At 28.1% G+C, this 15,840-nt stretch overlaps 1 protein-coding gene across 1 annotated transcript; it reads right to left on the bottom strand.

Moving 5' to 3' along the window:
- Positions 1-13,713: 13,713 nt before the first annotated feature.
- LOC105162633 (vascular-related unknown protein 1) lies at positions 13,714-15,632 on the bottom strand. The gene is made up of 3 exons (XM_011080712.3): positions 15,150-15,632; positions 14,825-14,893; positions 13,714-14,386 (listed from the first exon to the last, which is right to left on the bottom strand). The coding sequence occupies exons 1-3, from the start codon at positions 15,486-15,488 to the stop codon at positions 14,237-14,239; spliced, it is 558 nt and encodes a 185-aa protein (XP_011079014.1). The 5' UTR covers positions 15,489-15,632; the 3' UTR covers positions 13,714-14,236.
- Between the last annotated feature and the right edge of the window lie 208 nt (positions 15,633-15,840).

Here is a 15,840-nt window from a genome sequence, read left to right as displayed (position 1 = left end):
AAAACTTAATTTCAAAAAATAATTTAATTTTTTAAAATTTTAAATAATAAAATAACATTAAACTCTTATTCTGTAAATATGGTAATTTTATAAATAATATAATTTAAAATATTCTATATACTTTTTTAGTATTTTGATATTTAACCAATATATTCTTTAGATAAAATATAATTTATTGAAAAACATTTAAATTAAATAATAATTTAATAGTTAGTAATATATAATTGTTAGAATTGATTTTTATTTATATTTATATAAATATTTAAATTTAAAAAATGGAGTTTAGAATATTAATTTTTATATTATGATGTGCTAATTTCAAATTTAAAAGTTATATATATATTAGGTATTTTAATATTTCGTTAATATATTTTAAATAAATATAATTTATTAAAATTATATAATAAATTAAGTTAATCAATTAATATGTAATTTGTCAAAAGATGCTCTTTACAAAATGAGAGTGAGAAAATATTTACACGCTTAGATATCTAATAAAGTGAACAAAAATTAATATTTGTTAACAAAATGTAAAAGTAAAAATGACCAAAAAACGATGTCCGTTATCAAAATTTAACAGAGACGGGATATTTTATTGCCTTTTACATAGGGGTTGCCTATAAAAATAACACAAAGGGATTTCACGCTATTTTCATAAAATACCGGAGGGTATTATGCAATATAACACTTCAAAAAGATTAATTTTACATTTTGAGACAGAAGTACCGGTTCTAGCTTCACCTTATTGTGTAATTTAATTTTTTCATGTTTTGATCTGTATATATCTATTGTTTTTCTCATTTGCTAATTATAGAAGCCGAATATTCAGCTAACACTTATATTTATATTATCCCGCGAAGCCCAACATAGAAGAAAATGAGATATGTTTAAGTTAAGGGATAAAGCAAAAAATGATGCTTATTTTTCACAAAAACATATCCATCTATCACAGCATGCTGAACATATTTACAGTGTTTGGATTTGTTGGTTGAGTGTTTTGGAGATAGCGAGAGAAAAATAGAGATAAATAATAAGTGTGTATTGAGGTAAATTTATTTTAAAATAAATAGTGTAGGTTTGATGTTAGAATTTGGGGGATAAAAATCACTGTTCATTGTAAATCATATCTTTTTTATATATAATATTGTATGTTTAATGTTATACTTTGTAGACAAAAATTACTATTTATTGTCAAATCATATCTATTTTATATTATATATAGAAAGTTGAAAAACACAAAAACACATAGATAAGGTGTAAAAACACAAAAAAAAAAATTAAATGTGTTTTATCTTGTCTTGAGAATTGTGAAAACATAAAACCAAACACAGTGATTGTTTCTTCAACACTACGAAACAACAGGTCTTAAAAACGTGTAAAAATTTCCATTAAAAGTTGTAGCTGAGAGTCAAATGGAGATTCCGTACTCAAAGTCCGTCTCTAAAATGAGACGGATAGGGAGCCATCTGAATCTGTCTCAGACTGAAAAAAAAAATAAACAAAAGCCTCCTCTCAATCCGTTAGAAATCGTTTCTAAATTCATGCTCTCTTGTAATGAATTCATACTTACAATTTTTTTGGAGGTTTAATGCAATTTAAGCCCCTTTAATATTGAATATGAGCAAATTACCACCATATGAAAAAACAGCAACTTATCCCCCTGTATTTGTTAAACTGAAGTAATTTACTCTCCTATTTAGAGAGGTAATTTGCACATTTACAATATCACAGGGGGCTACATTGCATTTTTTTACCCTTTTTTCCCCTTAAATTCTGTAACCTTCAATTTGAACTTTAATATTTTTTAAGGTGGCGCTTGAAAATTTCATAATGATCTTTATATACACACGCACACACACACACATATATATATAGTGCATTTTATTATATTATTTAATCCACTCAAATTTAAAGATCGGTTCAGTATCACAAGAAAATGGTTCAATATCTAAGAAAAAATAGAATTCTCATTGTTAATCTATATTATTTAATACAGAAAATTTACTTGCTAATGAATTTTGCAACAAAAATTTACTTGCTACCGAATCAGCGACGGATTGTTTAAAATATATATAAATAATACAGATCGACAATGAAATTTTTACTTGTTAATTAGCTCACGCTGACTTTAGCATGAAAATTTTTCATAGCTATTGAATCGTTTTCTTATAATGAATACACCGATAATTCAAATAAACGAAAAAAAAAATAATAAACTATTATAAAAATAGACATCCAGAAACACCTTTGAATTATGTGGTTAACTGAGACGAAAGCTACACTTCAACTCATAATGAAAATACTTAGCGAATTAAATTAAGCAAGCCATGTTCCACTTAATTCATCATGGAAACTTGTCCTATAATCGCATCATATATATATTTAAAGTCGCCATCATAGTCAATATTAAGTCGTTAATCAAGAAGCGTGCATTGCCCTGATAATACCAATTATTTCAACTTCTCCCTTCTTTCTCTTTCATATCTAATAATTAAACCACAAGGAAACATATGGCGAAAAAATAAGGAAAAAGTATTATTTTAGTCCGCTAAGTATGTCTAATTTTAATTTTAGTCTGATAATTATGTCCATTTTTATTTAGGTCCAGTAACTTATGAAATTGCTTACTTTTAGTTCTCTAGTAGATTTTCGGACAATTTTATCCCTATGCAACTTTTGAAAGGCAGTAATAGTCCTTATGCACTCATAGGGGTAAAATTGTCCGAAAATCTGCCAGAGGACTAAAAATAAGCAACTTCGTAAATTACTGGACCTAAACAAAAATAGATATAGTTATCGAACTAAAACTAAAATTAGGCATACTTAGCAGTCTAAAATAATACTTTTTTCAAGAAATAAATCAAATTATTCGATATCAGATTGAAATTAATTGATAAATTAAAGCTCGTTTTGAATTCGAATAAAAAATTTTACTCCATAAGTTTTCAAGTTTGTTTTGAGTTCAGTTCGATTAGTGCAAAAAATAATAAAATATACTTTAAACTTTCAAATTATTAATTTGAGTTTGATTCATTTTCGATCGAATTAAAACTCGTTTGAGTCCCATTAGATAAATAATCAAACGAAGGTCTAATACAAATTTTCAAGTTCAATAATAATTCAAATAAATTTGAACGATGGTATATATCTTTTCGATTCGAATCATTTATGATAGTAAGAAAACATGGGAAATAGTGCTAATCATTTTCAAGAAAATCATAATTATTACAAATAATAATTTATAATTGTCTATCTATACTATATAATATGCAGCACCTTTTTTGTGTCTTTGTTTATTATTTATTTATTTATTTTTTCACTCACTAACTTTCACAGTTCTCTCACTATTTGCAAGTGATAAAAAAAACAACCTTTTTAATCAGTTATTTATTTTTAATTAATATTTATTTTCTTTATTCTACTTCAAATATCTTCTTTTTAATTTTTTTTATCACAACTCTTTTTTATATTATTATTCTCTTAAAATTTGTTTTCTTTGTCTAACATTACCATATTATATTCATTTTCCTTCATTTATGAAAAACTCAATTAAATAATTACAATTTTTATTTCTTATTATATCTTTTTTTTACCATGCTATTGTTTTAAATTATAATTATTTCTGAAACTATCATGAACAATTGAAATAAATCTATTAAAAAAATTATTATAAATCAATTTATCTACCATAGTTAAATAAAATCAATGGGCAAATTTAAAATTTTGACCACGGATTTAGTTATGACCAAAATAATTTGTCACGTTTTTTAACTAATTCTTAATGTTTTAGTTCCACTTGCACAAATAGTGGCTAATGATCGTTTCGTAACTGTGATTAATTTAATTGATTATGATGATGTATAATTTTTCGTCCAATGTGATGGCATTTAAGTAATATGAGTTAATCAATCCACATATATAGGATAATTAAAATACTAAAACAAGGTTGATAAATCGTGATAAATATTTATTATTAATTATGAGTAAACAAAAATTAATGTAAAAAATTAAATTATTTATCATGAAAATTAATGCAGCTTACGACTCTATTGGTGCTCCATTGTGCGCGGTACTATCCATCCTGACTTTGTACGAGCTTCACGGGTTTGTCTTGGAACAACGCCTTGATAGGGAAAGGAGGCCTTGAGGCTTATAAGTCCCTCAAGTTCCTCGTTTGCAACCAATGATGGATGTTTGTCTACATCATCAACCCCTCAAACTAGGGGCTTGGTAGGGGCACATGGCCTCGTTCTCATAAACGACTTGCAAACCAATGATGGATGTTTGCCTACATCATAAACCCCTCAGATGAGGGGCTTGATAGGAGCACATGGCCTCATTCTCATAAACGACGCTAAATGGTGCAGCTTGTAACTCTATTTTGTCGTGGCTTTTAACCATGACAACTATTTTAACTACATTAGTAAAAACTAAGACCAGTAATTATTTGATGAACGTAATAAAAAACTATTTACTATAATTATTTATTTTTAATTATAATAATTGAATATGATTAAATGTTGAATTTGTTTATGGTGCATAGATATGCAATGGTTTCACAAAACTTTTGCTCTAATGCTTATAATTAGTTGTCCACTTTTTTGCATATTTTCGCACGTAGTAAGGCATTAACAGCTACTCTCTTGCAGAACACACAACATTGTCATAACCTGACAAATAAAATCAGACAGCAGCCTTTTAATTTCTAAAAGTGGCTCCCACATATGTAATGCTTTCTCAGCTATAATTATGAAGGTGCTTGAATACATGTAATTTTTTTGGTTTGGATTTGTGTTTTAGTTGTTTTGTTTTAAATTTTAAAAATAAATAAAGAAAAATAAAAATAAATAAATATGTGTTGAAAATACATGATATGTTTGGATTTGTGTTTTGGGATAATTTAAAATATTTTAAAATAAGTGGTATAGGTTTAATGTTGGGATTTATGAACAAAAAATCACTATTCATTGTCAAATCATATATTTTTATATATAAATATTTTATATTTAATGTTGTATTTCTTGGAGACAAAAATTACTGTTTATTGTCAAAATATATTTGTTTTATATTATGTATATATAAATATATATATTATATTTAGAAAGTTGAAAAATAGAAAAACACATAGATAAAGTGAAAAATACAACAACAAACATTAAGTGTGTTTTATCTTATTTCAAAAAATGCGCGATACGAATCCTAACACAGCTTTTGTTTCCCAATATTTAGCTTTGAATTATAATTTTTATTGAAACGTGATTTTAATGTAATTTAATCTAAAAAAATGGCTGCTTTCTTGATATTCTTAACAAAGTATAAGATTTGAAGTCAAATTAGATGTGAGAATGATTGTTTTGTAATTATGTTGTTTGATATAGAGATTATTATAACACTCTTTCTTCGATTTTTTGAGATTTTGTGTAATAATAAATAAATTTTATGTGGTTTAAAAATTATATTTAGTATTCTTGAGACTTGTTTCTATCTAATAAATATGTTTATCTGTTGCCCAAAATTATAAATTTATTGATATTAATAAAAAATTCGGACAAAAAATTCATACTCACCCTCAGTGCGGCTAACCTAAGGACATATTTATTAGACGGAAGCAAACTTCAAGAATACTTAATTCACATTTATTTCTTGGATATTCCTTTTTGTAAGATTCAAAATTTACGTGGTTGGAAAAATCCCTCTATGGTTGCTGAACATCGATTGCTACTAGGATTATTGCGAGTGAATTATAATAAAAAGTCACTTATCAACTATCTACAAAGGGGTACCTTAAAACAAAGCCGAATTACAATTTTACCTCTGACATTTTTTTTTTTCCGAGGCCAACTTTTGAACCCTCCACTTTTAGGCAGGGGCAGCTGTCTACTAACTTAACATACAGTTGAATCTATAATCGTTGGATTTGAATGTAATGTTGGGACAAAATCACTCCAACCGTCGCCTTTAGAGTCCCCGCAAATTATCGACTGAACCTGAAATATATTACATCGCGATAAGGACATCGAGGTCAAAGAAAGTACAACCGTGATAGTCCATCACACATATTTTTTTTCTTGTATTTTATATTTTATTATTTTAGGGGTCTGCTCCTGAACGCTTACCTTCAGGCAGGAAGACAGCCCTCTACAACTCCCGAACTTAACACAAAGTTGAATTCACATTTTCTTGAATATAACATTGGGTCAAACTCAATACAAAACCATTCCAAAAATTTAGATTAAAGAAATAATTTATATATTCTTAATCAAACCAAACTTTCCATCACCCCATTAGGTAATTTTTATTAGGAAAAAATATTATTTTAGTCCGCTAAGTATGCATAATTTTAATTTTAGTCTGATAACTATGTCCATTTTCGTTTAGGTTCAGTAACTTACGAAATTGCTTACTTTTAGTCCTCTGGCAGGTTTTCAGACAATTTTACCCCTATGAGTGCATATGAACTAAAACTGCCTTTCAAAAGTTGCATAGGGGTAAAATTATTCGAAAATCTGCCAGAGGATTAAAAGTAAGCAATTTCGTAAGTTACTGGATCTAAACAAAAATGGACATAGTTATCGGACTAAAATTAAAATTAGACATACTTAACGGACTAAAATAATACTTTTTCCTTTTTATTAGTAATTATGGTCGGTACAAATACTTATTTATTCTTAATTATATATGGTAAGAAATCAAGACAATAATTAAGGTACAAGAATGTAATGTATAGTCAAAAAGAAGAATCTAAGGAAGGTTCAATATATATGTTAGGAATGTTGGAAGCTTAATTAAACAATCTAAATTCATCTCCCTTTGATATAACTGTGCACATGGTTTGATAGCCGTCTCAATACTTATTTTAATTGATGGCCTGCAACTTTCTATGATTCCATTCTATAAATGTTTGTTAACCCTTTATGGTCGTTATTTTGTCCTCACCAACGAATTTAATTGATATGCCTTTTTTCTTTTTTCTAATAATTATTTCACTAAATTATATGGATTGATTTTTAAAATACTTTTGGTATAATACTTTCGAGCGATAATTATACTGCTCGTCATTTTCAGAATTTTGGTGTAATTATATATAAGTTTTTTATGATTTGAAAAATTATAAACATCTAATATTCTTAACACTGTTTTGTTCCAACGAATAGATCAATCCATCAATCCAAATTCACGAAATTTGTTGATATCAATAAAAAAAATAAAAGAATGACTTATTCAAAGTCAAATAATTTTTTTTTCTGATTAAACTACCCTTATACATCTTCACAAGCTAATGCATGTGAGGAGGTACATCAACACCCTTATAAGGATAGTTTAGTCATAAAATATTTGTTTGAACTACAATAAGTCTGTAAATAAATCGAGACTAGATATAAATTTTTATTCAACTTTTTTTCTTATGTCCGCTTATTTTGTGAGTTGTACTAATAGATGGATCTATTTGTTAGACGAAAATAAATGTCAAGGTATTAGGTATTGATCAGTATGGTCCAACAAATTACGGCCCAAGACCTCCTTTCCTAAACACGGCCGCTCTGGTGGAGGAGGCACGCTCAACATAGCCCAATATTGCGGCCTAAATCTTGACAACCGGTCCGGCCTCCAGTTACACGTCTCTCCTTGAAAACTATGTGGCATGCACTTGGACCCTCCATGTATGCCCTTCTGCCAGAATAGAGTACGAGTGTTGTGGGAGGTTCTCTCAAGAGCCTAGACTCTTGAGTCTATCTGACTCTCTATGGATTAGGAGTGCTCCTCAGCATAGATTCTCTCCATCACCTAAATAATGACTCTAACGGCAAAATCACTAAAAGATAGAGCCTGATCATGTCTTATCTCAACTAACTCTGTCCGCCCGCAGGAATAGGAAGCACGATTAGTTCCCTAATGAAGGAGGACACTCTTCCATAAATAGGGATCCCATCCCCAGGTGGGGGATACCTTCAACAGACTGGAATCTAGCTATTGTTCTGCTGTATCTATATTGCACTATTACACGTGATTTTACTTCTCTTTTTTCATCATCACACTTTGTTCTTTTTATACATTTCATTGTTTCGAATTATTATTCTTCAAATTCAGTACAAACTTAGACTTCGGATTGCTAACATTTTGTTTTGCAGGTCATTTTCTCTCATATTCTTTCTTAATCCATCCAGGCCATCGCTCAAGTTCAAATTCATTGGACCCGTGCTAAAATCGCACGCATCAGGTATAATTATCCAAATCAAAAAGAAATTTACATATAATTACACCAAATCTCATATAAGAACATTATAATTACCCTTACTTTCAAATGATAATATATTTTTGCTTTATAGTACTTATTGAATATGTATAGTATGGCCCGAAATTTGAGTTAATTAAGGATAAACTGTCGATTATTCTAAGCAAGCAGTATATTTTGAATTCGATCTCCAACAAATATAATCAAGAATTTTCTGACAATTAAATCAACTTATACCATTAATTCATTTTGGTCCTTAGATAATTAAGAGTTATCATTTGGGTCCTCAAATAATGTAATTTTTATGAAATTAGTCCTTTTCCTTATTTTACCATCAAATATAATGGAAAATCTCACATGAACTTGAGTGTTTGGAGGGAAAAAAAGACTTATCATTTTTCCCATTTAAAATAGTGGATCTCTTCAAGATTTTACGAAGAAAACACTCACTTTTGCTCATTTTTTTACATTGCAGAGACAAATTATGATGAATTTTTATGATATTTGTCGTAATTACACGTACTCTTTTATTGTTTAAAAAATTATAAATACTTTTCAAAAATTAATGACTATCTAACAAATACTCTTTCTTAACAGTACATTTTAGGTGGTATTTGTTAGGCAACAGTTAATTACAGGGAGTATTTATAATTTTTTAAATAATAAAAATTATTTATAATTATCTCAAATATTTAAAAAGTCCTTTGTAATCTATCCTTTATAATAATTATTAAAAAAAATATTGAGATGCCTTTTGCTCAACATTCTTGCAGAAAATTAGGGGCAAAAAAGACGGAGCCACGTTAGTTGATTAAAAAAAACAGGAAAATTTTTTATTTTAGTCCATTAAGTTGTCTCTCGTTCAATTTTAGTCCATTAATTATGATAATTATCACATTTTACACACTGTATTTGAAAATTGTTCAATTAGGTCCAATTTAGTTTTTTTATTTTTTAGGTCCAATTTAGGGTTTTAGTGTCAATTTTTTGTCTAATTGATCGAAAATTGTTGATCTGTCAATTGATTATTTATTTGTCCAGCGAAATGAGTTATGTCATTGTCTGACGTAGTTAATAAGTACATTGGGCATCCTACAAGATATAATTATATATAAATATATACATAATTATAAAATAAAATTATTTATATAATTAATATATTTTTTTTTTTTGGAAAACAAAAATTCCTACTCTCCAACCCCCTCCTCATTCTCGGTCCACCTCCACCGCCCCAAGCAGAGGGGGGTGACGCGTCGTTGCCCAACTCGGCGACGCCCCCTTCTATGGTGGGCGAGGGGGGCGGGGGGCAGGGGTTATTGTTTTATTTATATTTATATTACACAGCATACTAAATTTTTTATAATCTATAATTATTTATAAAACAATAATTTTTTAGTTTTATAATTTTATGTATTGTTTGATAAAGATAAGAATTTTATTTATGATAATTTGTAAGTGTTTTTAATTACCTATAATTTTATGTATTTTTAATAAATTATTATTTCATGTATTTTTGTCTATAATGTTATAATTAAATAAAATAATTATTTATAATAAAATTGTTTATATTTATCTAGCATTTTTTATGCATTTTTTATCTATATAATCTGTAATTATTTATAAAATAATAATTATTTTATAATTTATAAATATTTATCAAATGATTATTTATAATTATATATAATTTTATGGGTTTATATATATTTTTTTTGTCGATAATATATTTTTTTATATATTGAGTTATATATTTTATTCTAATTTATAATACATTTTAAAGTGTGTAAGATTATTTCTTACATGTAGGCATAGACAACATGTCATGAAAGCTCGTATAAAATATAAATTCAAAGCTTGTTTTCATGCAATTTGATTTTTTTTTTTTAATTTAAGTGTTTATGTGGGATAGAAGAGATAAAAAAACTATCCACAAGGTATTTTTTAGTGCCCATGACACAAATTAAATCATGGACAAAATTAGTAGACTAAAAAATATAACTACTCAAGAAACCAAGTCCACTTCATCTGCCATGTCAGACGTTATTGCCACGTGGGATAAAAAATCCCCAAATTGAAGCAATTTCGGCGAAAATTGAAAAAATCAACTAGCGGAGTACCTAATTGAAGTATTTTTTTTTTTAAGTACAATGTATAAAATCAGGTAAATATCATAGTTAATGGACTAAAAAAAATTTCCCAAAACAATAATAAAAAACATATGTAATGAAATATTTCATCTAAAGCTACCTTTAAAGTTAAAATATTTGGGTGTAAATTAAAATTAAATGATTTTCGAATTATATATTAAATTAAGCTAAATGAATATGTTTGTAAATATAACTGCTTATGATTCTTTTTAAGTTTAGCTATTTTTTGGTATATTTCGAAAATTCCCCTCTTATAATGGGTAAAATTTATTCACCTACCCACCAAGCCTTTTTTTTTTTTTTTTATCATACACTTGCAAATCATCTTTTTTCTTCTTATAATCATTATTTTTAGATACTCTCAACTTTTACATCTGAATCACTTTTTCTAAATTTAAGCATTTTTTAAAAAAGTATAAATTTTCGCAAACGCCGCATTATAACGAATATAAGTTAGTGTGAAGTAGGGTAAATTACATGAAGACCTCTTGCTCTTTATAAAATTATAAATACGTCTCTTGAGATTATAATCGTAATTAGTAACAAGTAAATCCCATATTTAATGGTAAAACTTTACATAATCAACCCCTAAAGTAGGAGAAACAGTATTTTTCGTCCCATAAGTGATGCCCGTTTTATTTTTAGTCACATTCGTTATGAGTTAGTACTTTTAGTCCTGTAACATACAATAATTAACATTTTTTGGTCCTCATCCAGTTTTTCATGTATAATTTAATGACATAGACCACATGTCTGGTACGTGACTGTTGAGAATATTTGGTTGGATGGAGAATTGATCCATTTTCCAACTTGGACCACTTTTCGGAAGAAATATAACTACATTTGAGTGGAAAAGAAAGAAAAGGGAATTTCTCTTCTTTCATAAAAATTAAATCCCGTCATTCTTATAAATATGAGTTGAAGTCAAGTGAAAGCAACACAAAAAATCATGTCTTCCACAAGTGATTCAAATAAGTCAAGTGGAGCATTCATATGCTACTAGCCGAAAAAAGGCGAATTTCCATCCGACTAAGAATAATTAACGGCCACATGCCTACACCATTAAAGTATAGACGAAAAAATAGATAATGATTAAAAGTGCTAATTTTTATAAGACACTGAACTAAAAATGCTAATAATCATAATAAATGAAAGCAAAAAAGAAATTAAATCTAACTTATGGAACCAAAAAGATTACTTCCCCCCTCAAAGTACATTACTCTAGCACTCCCTGGAGAGTACCTCATAATTCCCAAAAATTTGAGGATGTTTGTGTAATTAGTTACTTTTTGTAATAAATTTGGTAGATAGGTCCATTTTACCTAATATTCAACTATTTCCACACAAGAAAACGATATTCATATGAGATGTGAGCTTCTAAAGTTCTTGTAAAGTGTTAAACCGTATTCAACATTTGTTTTATTTTTTGAAAAGTTTGTCTTGGTTAATGCTTTAAAGTCGTGGAGGTTTGACATCAATTTTCTTTTCATAAATAATTAATAATAAATAAATCAATAAATTAAAACGAGCTTTAGTGAGGTTCTAAAAAAATATAAATATTCTCGTTGGTATGAAAATTATCAATACTCTTTAATTTTAACTGTAGTCCAACAAATCCCAATCCATTATCTCCATTAGGTTTTTATCCATTATTTAATAAATCGATAAAAAATATCTTTGTGGATTATAAATTATAATTTTATTTATTTTTTGAAACTTTTCTGAAACTCTCTTATAGGCTAAGTGAACTTTTTTTTTTAAAAAAAAAAAATGGAACTTATTCCATTCATCTCATCTGATTTTTTTTTTTATAATTTTAGAATCTTTTTTAAAAAATATAGTAAGGCTAAAGTCGGCAATTCCAAGTCTCCATCCAAAAATTATATTATTTAATCAAATATTAGACGGGTATTGATAATTTTTTAAAAAATAAAAAAATATTAATAATTATACCTATTTTTAAGAAAGCTCGTCGTAATTTATTCTAAATAAATTAACATTTTTTCAAACACAAAATAATTAACTACTACAATCTACTAGGTTCTTTAGTGAATTAAATTACGCTTTGTCTTTTATTTGTGTGAAAAATAGCTGACTTTGAAAAAAAAAGAAAAATAAAAGAGTAAATCAATATTATTAACTATGATCGGATATAATAATGTGAAAAATTATGTTTACTATGGGTAATCAAAATTTGATATAATTCTAGTTGTGGTGTAAATATTTGTTATAATTCTTAATTATGTCCGGAATGTCTATCATAGCTTTTAGTTAAGATTAATATTTTGATCTCGTCTGTTGAAGCAATGGTTAATAGTTATTGACGATCATTGTTAAATATTATTTTTTATAATTTTTTACTTTTGATCATAAATTTTAATCATGATAAAAAAAAAAAAACTATATGTTGGATATACAGATGAAAACATATATATATGAAAGTGTTGACGTTGTCCTAATAAATTAAGTTAAAACTTTCCTAATTAAAAAATAACTTGATTTGTTTGATAAATGATTGAATGCATTTTCGGTTCAGTAATTTATTCATTTAACATTTTCGTTCTTTATTTTTTTAAGGTAACATTTTGGTCTTTAATCTTTTTAATTTTTTGTAATTTTAGTTCTTTTTTCCCACTGGACTTCGCCTCCACCAACAAGAAGAGTGAACTTGAACGAAAAAAAAATAATTGAAATCACAAAAATTAAAAAGATTCGGGACCAAAATGTTAATCTAAAAAGTAAAGAACAAAAATACTAAAAAAAAATGAGCCAGTAGATACAGTAGGCTTGATTCTAAAAGGTCACTTGAGATGCACATATATTTTCTCCAACAAAAAGTGCGACTCCAGCTAAATCAAAGACTGATATCATAAAATTAAAAAATAAATGCTCAATCAAAATGCTGGCCTGAAAAATTAAAGCATGAAAACGCCAAATGACTTAAATTTTCAAACAGAAAAACATTTAAATCTTTTATAAAAGGCGTTTAAAACCATACATCCTTGTAAAACAGTCAAATATAAATAGCAATTTACCCTATGTACTTTTTAAAATGAAGCAGTTTACCTCCTTATACAGGAAGGTAAATTATTTCATTTTGAGAAAGATAGGGAGGTAAATTATTGTATTTTAAAAAATACAGAGAGGTAAATTGCTATTTGTTTTTCACAAGGGGATAATTTTTTCATTTGCAATATCACAAGGGGTTGCTTGTATTTTTCTCTATATATATATATATATGAAAACTTATTTAATTTGTTCATATAAACTAAGATAAACAAGTCATTATCTATGCAAATATGGTACAAAATCAACATATTCACATACACACACATATATATATAATTCCATTCTAATTATGACATATAAACTGCTGAACAAACTTTTGCTACATCTATCAACAGTTCCCAAGAAACGCAAAATTCTGTACAAGTTGTTTTTATTCTGTATTTTATATTTTTTTATAATAATAATACAATAATAATAATAATAATAAGGAAAAAGTATTATTTCAATCCGCTAAATATACCTAATTTTAATTTTAGTCCGATAACTATGTTTATTTTTGTTTATGTCCAGTAACTTACGAAACTATTTATTTTTAGTTTTCTGGCAGATTTTCGGATTTTATACTTATGCAACTTTTGAAAGACAGTTTTAGTCCATATGCACTCATAGGGGTAAAATTCTCCGAAAATCTGCCAGAGGACTAAAAGTAAGCAATTTCGTAAGTTACTGGACCTAAACAAAAATGAACATAGTTATCAAACTAAAATTAAAATTAGGCATACTTAGCGGACTGAAATAATACTTTTTTCTAATAATAATAATAATAGAGAGATGACGATTAGAGTGGATTTCAGGCGATGTAGTTCATCAGCGCAGACATCGGCACCAGACACAGTCCCCTCTTCCTCAGCTCTATAATTTTTGTGCTCTCCACAGCTTCCTTTTCATTTTCCTCAACTCCTCCCACCTCTGACATATTATTCCACCTCCCTCCTTTGCCCTACGTACCCAAGAAAAAAAAAATTAACTAATATTTAAAAAACACATTATTCACTATTAAAAATTTAATGAAAAAAAAACTTAAATTTTGGCCATAATTAATCGAAATTTGCTATGGTTTCAAGCTGTTAATTAACCTCCGTCATAATTTTTTTTTATTTTTACCGTAGTAATTAATTAATAAAGTAAATTACAACAGTTCCCCTGATGTTTGCTGTAATTACAAATTCTCCCTCGTCGTTTGAGAGATTACAAATACCCCTTAAAATTAACGGCCATCTGTAGGTGTATCTGTTGGACGTGTTAATTCCAGGAAATATTATAATTTTACAAATAACAAGAGGGTGTTTGTAATTATAACAAATTTTATTAAAAGTATATTGCGTGTGTCTTTTTAGGAAGAAAGCAATAAATAAATAAAAAAGACAGCCGATGTTACCAGAAAATTGGCAGCAGCAACATCATCTAATCTCCTGTAGTTGACCTCCATCTCCTTCAAACTGCTAACCTATTCAAATCAGAACTAAATTTCTTCAGACATCAAATATTATCATCAATCAAACCAAAAAAAAAAAAAAACACAAGTGAGTGCTCGACATGACTTTCATCCATCAAGACATCATCAAATTCTCAAAATTTACATAAATCAAATATATAAAACCCGAAATTTCTCCCGGTCGTAGTTCGTCCGTTACATGGATAGTTTCATAAAAAGTAAAACGGATCGATGTCATGGTCATGATCATCAGCAGCAGGAGGATCACCTTGGGGCTATTAACAGGAGAACTGGCAGTATCTTCCAAGTCGTCGTTGTCGTCGTCCCGACACGAATATCTCTTGTGATTACTGCCCTTTTTGAGATTCTTGAAGTTCAATCTTCTGACATGATTCGCGACGTTGTTGTTGGTGGTGTCTGAACCATTCCAGGCTGCATCAGACACTAAAGAAGGGCTGCTGCTGATGAAACTGCCATTGTTGGAGCAAGAGAAGTCCTCCAGGTAAGCCGTCCACCCGCTCTCCTCATGATCGCTTACAATTACATCATGATCTGCCCCAACACCGCTCACACTTCTGCTCAAAGATGAATTCTTGGGAGTTTCCATGGTCGATGCAAGAGAATAAGGTTGTAAGAATGGAGGTAGAGGGTTTTCTTCTTCTTCTTCTTCCTTTTTTCTTTTTTTAAATCAAAAAAAAAAAAAAAGGAATTTTAGGAAAGTGTTGAGGATGATTGTGAAGACTTGTTTGGGGGTGTGAATATATGGAGAAAATAAGGGAGGGCATGATGTGGAATCTTTGGGGGTGGGCCATTAGGAGTTGAGGCAGTTAAGATCAGTTGGGAATTAATAATATAATTTAATGAAACTAAATTAAATTACTAGGAGAAAAAGATCAAATATAAATTAATATATAGATATAGGGTAGGGGTAGGGGCAATAGAATTTTTTGTGGTTTACC

This window comes from Sesamum indicum, linkage group LG13, assembly GCF_026168435.1.
Source record: "Sesamum indicum cultivar Baizhima isolate 11 linkage group LG13, ASM2616843v1, whole genome shotgun sequence".
Classification (NCBI taxonomy): Eukaryota; Viridiplantae; Streptophyta; class Magnoliopsida; order Lamiales; family Pedaliaceae; genus Sesamum; species Sesamum indicum.
Note: the sequence above shows the minus strand (reverse complement) of the source record. Positions and strands in the feature narration are given on the sequence as shown.

Coding starts and splice junctions, on each gene's coding strand:
- LOC105162633 (XM_011080712.3), bottom strand. CDS start 15,488: ATGGAAACTCCCAAGAATTCATCTTTGAGCAGAAGTGTGAGCGGTGTT. Junction 14,894..15,149: donor CTCCTGTTAATAGCCCCAAG/GTGATCCTCCTG, acceptor TGATTTGAATAG/GTTAGCAGTTTGAAGGAGAT. Junction 14,387..14,824: donor TTGCTGCTGCCAATTTTCTG/GTAACATCGGCT, acceptor TTGGGTACGTAG/GGCAAAGGAGGGAGGTGGAA.